Genomic DNA, 6,572 nt, shown 5'->3' with positions numbered 1-6,572 from the left:
TTCACGGACGCGTGTTTGCATCTATTTTGCACGCGCTTCAGTTTCTGATTTTTTTTTAATTAAGAAAAAAAAACTGATTCAAACGAAACCCACGTTCGACACTCACTTCCGCCGCAATTGTTTCTCCTTTCCCGCGAATCAAAACTCTGATTGGAATTCACTCTCATTTGTTGCGAACTAGCGGTGTCGTCGTCTTCTCGTTTTTGTGCTCTTGCCTTTGTGAATCGTCGTCTTCTCTTTCTGTGCTCTCGCCTTTGTGAATCAGGTATGTTAAGAAATTGTGCACATATACCCCCAATCTTTGCATCGTTGATATACGATCTTCTACCTAGTTTTACTGCTGTATTGTACTGAGTATTATGTTTCAGAAACGAACTGTGTTGAAATTGCAGATTGTGGCTATTGTGCCAGGTGTTTGTGGAAAGTCCTCACAGAAAACATACAGCTTTTGCGTTCAGTTTGTCCAGCAATGGTTACACGGTGCATCATCTTTCTTAATTGTAGAATTCTTAAAGACAAAAAACTATGAAGATCAAAAGCCTGGGAAAGCAATTTGTTTCATCCATAAACTATGAAGATCAAAATCCTGGGAAAGCAATTTGTTTCATCCATGTATTCTAAGTGCTATTGCAACATAGTTTGTTAGGATATAGAATAATGGCTAACTAGAGTAGTTAAAGTAGTTAAGATTTGTTAGTAGTTAGTTTGTTACTTAGTTAGTTAGTTAGTTAGTTGAGGTTGTTACAAGGCTATTCGTAAGGTTTAGTGAATTGAGTAGTGACTGCTTATTGCTTATTGCTTATTGCGGATTGTGGATTGAGTGGTGCTTATTGCTTCTGTCACATATTGGTGCAATATGGTTACTTGTTATTGGTGTTTGTTCAAGCTTGGATTCATATCTCTAATACCCTTGTCACCAAACACACCATTGTCGTCGAGGTCATTAAACAGGTGCATGATTGGATATTCTCCAACTGGCTTGTATGTATTACAAATGGTATTGGTGTGCTCGAGTGATTGTTTGATAAGGTAACGCGTGGTGGTGTCAATTGACGACGTTTTGTTGGTTGTTATGGTGTTGGTAGGCCTGCTGCTACTGTTGTTCTGAATTAGTGTGCCTTGCTGTTCTGAATTTTAACAAATCTGCTTCTGTTTTGCTCTAAATATGTTTTTTATTACAGGATATTGATTATGGTCAGCTTATGGTACTGATGGGATATGCTAAAACAGCAAGTGTGGTAAGGAATGAGTGCAAGCACTGCTGGCCTATGCTGCCAACTGGTTTTGAGTTGATGCACAAAGAAAGGATATGCAAATGGAAAAGCTCCATATCAGATAAAATGTTGCTGCTGAAGTTTTGGAGCTAGATTTTGCAATCTTTGATGTATGTGGCTGATATCTACACAGCTTTTGGTGGACATGCTACTTGCACTTTAGTTATATGATTATGATGAATTGGTTCAAAAGCAATTGTATTGTCTAAATCATTCTTCTAGTTAGGGAACCTTTTGATCTTTAGAAAGTCTATGTGACCATGAAAGAAGTCTCTATTAAGACTATCCATGTAATGTAATATTACTCAAATCTATGTTATACATTTCATCGAATGAAAATTGCAGACACATCATTTTATGTATTTCAAGCTTTAAATTCTTTAAGTTTTTTTTTAGAATCTGCAAATTTATTAACAACGAGAGCGTGCGAAGCATAACTAGAACTCGCGGACAGCAGAAAACAATTACAACAGGGACTGATATAGCAGAACCCCAACTGTCATAACAGCAAAACAAAACAAGCCCAACCAAGTAAAAAAATGCGACAGAAAATTCTTTAAGTAATATTACTTTCAGCATCAATAACATGATAATCCTTACAAATCAAAATATCCAAGTTCTAACACAAAATAAAGCTAAAAAAATCCAAAAGTTGTGTCTTATTCATGTCTTTTGATGGCTGGATCATTCAACTTGCGTCTCTATGATTATTGTGCTGATCTTTCATGTGGTGTTGTTCCTAGAAAAAGAGACAAAGGGATTAGTGTTTTTTGTATTAAATTTTGCTTGTATTCCCACACAATAAAAAACCAACAGATTGTATTTTCATACAATAAGAAGACTTCAAACCAATACCTGTAACAAATCAGAAAAAGTAGCATAATGGTTTGTGACCTGAGAGTAATAAGGAGCCTGCAAAGAATATATAATTAACCACTTATGTTCATTATAAAAATGTTCAAATAAAAACAAAACAATACCAAAATCTATATTTGCACCTTGTTTACTTGACCAAAATGTTCTTGATTTGGATTGAAGGGAGCTAAAGTATTCACACTACCATTCTCACTGCTACAAACATAGTTCTGCTCCTGTTATAGATATTAACATGCAAAAACATAGATAACTAGTATGCAATATCATATTGAATATTTCAAATAACAAAAAGCCAATCATTTTTAATTAAATGAAAGTAAGAAATCAGGTTTACTTGAATACTATCTTGTGTCCCAGTCCCATCAATAATTTGATACCTAAGAAACTCTTCATTTGTAGTATTTGGAACTACATGCAATCTTAGTCCCTGTAATAGAAAAAACTATAATTAGACACACACAGACGTATACACACACACACACACTACCATGTTCAACTACATAAATAGTAGTATATAACCATTCAACCATTTAGGACTATGTTCACGCTAAAATATTTACATAGAAATAGACAGACAAATGAATCTTATATTTGCACCTGATTTGCATGACTAGTATGTGATTTGTTTACTTGAATGCTCTCTTGTGTGCCAATTCTATCACCAAGTTGAGATCTGTAAAACACTTCGTGTTCAATTTCTCGACCTCTAGATGTACATTGGCCCTGCCATAAAAATTCTTAAATTAGACATCTCAACTATTATACCTATAATATCAATAAATACTATAAATTTCACACTCACCTCTTCTTGAACTTGAATATTTTTACTCTTTTGGTTGCTTTTTTTAGTTTTCTTCTGTGCAAGCTTCTTCTTCACAATCTGATCAACTATAGAAGTCTTCCTTTTCGAAGGAGGACGCCCTTTACTTCGAGCTACTTTAGGATCAAGAATGGTAGCTTGGTTTTGAGCTGAACAATCTTCTTCTACAATTCTAGGAGATGTTTCATTACATGGTAACTCAATTTTCATTTTTTCAATCAAGTTCATCACTTTCACTAAATCATCTTCACTATTTATCCTCGTTGAAGCAAATTCATAAAAGGCATCACAAGCTTTACCTACACGTTGCAATTCAGTTTTTCCAGCCAAATTATCAAAACCACATTTAATAAGTGTATACCTCCGCTTTATATCCTTCCTCCACCGTGCCAAAATATAATTAGATGGCACAAAATCTGTTTTCCCTATGAGCTTAAGCACACAAAGGATGTGCCTACATAAAATGCCTTTAAATTCAAACAAGCAGCAGGTGCATTTCAACACAAAGTCTTTTTCATTGAAGAACACCATGAACACAATATCTTTCATCTTGTCATGTACTTTCTTACTTTCTGTAACAGAAAATATTGAATCCAAACCCTCCAATCTGTTGAAATATGCATGACAGTACATCATAGAAGCTATTTCCAATTGGAATTCCTTAAACTTTGCATTGGTAAATGCTTTTTGGAATTGGAACTCAAATCCAAAGTGACTAATACAAGAAATGACTGTATTAAAAGAACGAAAGTCAGCAATGTTTTCCTTTTCAATTTTATCTTTCAATGCATTATCATATTGCTCAACAAATTGCTTCAATGTTGTCTTTGAGCTTACATATCCATCAAAAAACGAGTTCATACTTTCACTTCGTTGTGTAGTTGACATTCCAGCCCAAAATGTGTCCCTTACATATGCAGGGACCCAACGATGTCGCTCAACAAATAACCCTTTCAGCCATTCGTTATCCTGTAGTTTGTAACACTCAATCATATTTTCCCACCTCATCATAAAATCACTTTTGGTAAAAGAATCATATACAATATCATGCAAAAGTGTTTTGATAGACTCGTAGTCAGAGTGGCTACCAAACTTTTCTGGAATCTTTTTCATTAAATGCCATAAGCACCACCGATGACGAGCTTTCGGAAAGACAGTCTCAATTGCATTATTCATTGCTCTGTCTTGATCAGTGATTATGGCATTTGGAGAACGTCCATGCATACATTCCAACCATGTCTTAAATAACCAAGTAAAAGTTTCAGTATCCTCATTTGACAACAGAGCACAACCCAACAACATAGACTGACCGTGATGATTTACTCCAACAAAAGGAGCAAAAGGCATGTCATATTTATTTGTTAAGTAAGTGGTGTCGAAAGTTATGACTTCACCAAAATATTCATATGCAACCCTACATCTTGCATCTGCCCAAAACACATTTCGTAACCGACTTTCATCATCCACATCCATCACATAATAAAATTGACTGTTTTGCTTTTGCATCCTCACAAAATATTTTTGTATTGCTTCAGCATCTCCTGTCCCAAGTCGTAGTCGTCTTGCTTTGTCTATGTAGTTTCTGCAGTCTTTTTCGCCAAATGTGAGATTTTCATACCCATCTGCTTCAACGACAAAGGATCGGAAATTCCTACTTACATTAATCCCAGCTTGATCATTGAGTTCTAACCTCCTCTTCATTCGTGCCCCTATATTCTTGTTCGATCTAAAATACCTTGCTTTCCCTGGACTTAGATCATGATTATGCTCAAAAAAAACACTTTTAATTTTAGTTGTTCCGTCTAAATAAATACACGCATTCAATCTAGCCTTACACTTCGTTTGAGTTATAGGATTTGGCTCTAACAGATTCTTTGAGCGACTCACATACTTTCTAGCTCGACTACATGCTAAAGTAAAATACATTTTCCCCTCATCTCCTTTTTTTGAACTTATTTTTTTAACTCCAAAACCCACCCGTTCAGCATAATTCTTGTAATACTCAGTAATTTCCTTTTCAGATCCGAATGACATCCCATCACAAGGTGTTTCTTCTTCACAAGTACCGTTTGCTTCTAAACAATCATTAGTTTCCAATTCATCACAAGACTCAAATCCTTCTTGCACTAATACAACAAATTAAAAAAAAAAAACCTATATTAATTGACTAACATAGTTAAGTAAATGAACAATCAATCAATCGGCACAAAATTCCTTCTAATGATCTATAAAAACAACAAATACACAAAATACTTACTTGTAGGTAAATTAAAACTGAAATACTCTGCTTTAGTGCTATGAATCAATGGAAGCTATGATGGTAAGCAAAAACAGAGTTACATGAGAATGAATACGAGACCTGATTCAAAGAGACGAAAGCGTGAAAAAGAGAACGACGACCCTATATCACAACAATTGAGATTGAATCTCAATCAGATTCTTCGATTAGCGGGAAAGAGGAGATAATTGCGGCGGGAGTGGTGAACATGGGTTCTTTTCTCTGTTTTTGTCTTGGTGAACGGTGTGTACTTCTGTTTCTATTAAGGGTTTTTATTATTTATTTAATTTAATCTTGTTTTTTTGACAAAGAAACTGAGAAAAAACTGCAGCGCGTAGCAATTACAAGTTCTCACGCGTCCGTATTTTTCCGTATTCAAAATTGCCGTACGATATATCATTTTCCATTCAAAATACATAATACAAATGACTTAAAAGAATGACTTAAAAGATACATTGGCTATGTAAAACGAAAAACAATCTCCGTCATACGCCACAGGGTCGAAAATCATAAAAATAAAAAAAACCAAGTCAAAACATATAATAGTTAAACTTACATTTAGAACATAAATTTGATATGAGTGTGTAAAATGTGTAAACGATATACCAAGAACATGAATACTCATATCGTCACTAGTATATGTATCCTAAACGAATAAATTTACTGATCAGTTTTTATTTAGTTAATTTATCCTAAACTTTATGCTAATACTCATACTATTTAACATTGATGCCACAATTTTCTCATAAACTCTTCAAAAATGCAGCATAACTTATCATGGAGTCTAGATGTTAAATGTCACCAACATTCAATGTTAAGATAACCTACTACAGTTTTATCCATTTATATACATAATAATTATCATAATAATACATATCTCAAGCAAATAATAATCTACTTAAGTGTCGTATAGGCATGTTAACAATAATAATCATAATGAGATCATTCTAAATGACTAGGTCATAAGTAACAAGGTGTGCTTATACACAAAAAATTGAACATATATATCACTTACGAAAACTATATGAGCCTCTTAGCCAATAATCCCTTTAGGTTGTGGAAACTCAAATCATATGCACAATCATTTCATATACCATCTCATAACTTAATAATTAGGGCTAAGCATCGAACAGTTTTGGTCGGGTTCGGGCTAAAAATGGATAACACGAATCAAAGTAAGAGTGCAAAACTCAGAACCAATTACGACCTTTTCAAGCTTCGGTTTTGACGGGTTACGATTTGTGCGGCTCACGGATTTCTGTGGGTGGGTTTATTCGAGTCTCAACTAAAACAAAAACAGAGAAGTGATGATGTATTATCTTTC

The 6,572-nt window shown here is 34.3% G+C and overlaps 1 protein-coding gene across 1 annotated transcript; it reads right to left on the bottom strand.

Annotated features, from left to right (window-relative positions):
* Window positions 1-1,624: 1,624 nt before the first annotated feature.
* Window positions 1,625-5,525, bottom strand: LOC146906592 (protein FAR1-RELATED SEQUENCE 6-like). The gene is made up of 7 exons (XM_085723935.1): window positions 5,228-5,525; window positions 2,953-5,096; window positions 2,781-2,873; window positions 2,485-2,577; window positions 2,273-2,365; window positions 2,130-2,186; window positions 1,625-2,013 (listed from the first exon to the last, which is right to left on the bottom strand). Coding segments are annotated over exons 1-7 (2,532 nt in total). The 5' UTR covers window positions 5,229-5,525; the 3' UTR covers window positions 1,625-1,962.
* Window positions 5,526-6,572: the final 1,047 nt, after the last annotated feature.

This window comes from Medicago sativa, chromosome 7, assembly GCF_051527215.1.
Source record: "Medicago sativa cultivar Bolivia chromosome 7, Bolivia_mono, whole genome shotgun sequence".
Lineage (NCBI taxonomy): Eukaryota > Viridiplantae > Streptophyta > Magnoliopsida > Fabales > Fabaceae > Medicago > Medicago sativa.
The sequence above is the reverse complement of the archived record's forward strand: the minus strand, read 5'-3'. Positions and strand labels throughout refer to the sequence as shown.

Bases quoted from the DNA above. Each gene is read 5' to 3' on its own strand.
- LOC146906592 (XM_085723935.1), bottom strand. The intron at 2,874-2,952 runs GTGAGTGTGAAA...TTTTTATGGCAG, and splicing joins ATATTCAAGTTCAAGAAGAG to GGCCAATGTACATCTAGAGG. The intron at 2,014-2,129 runs GTATTGGTTTGA...CTCTTTTTCTAG, and splicing joins CTTTTTCTGATTTGTTACAG to GAACAACACCACATGAAAGA.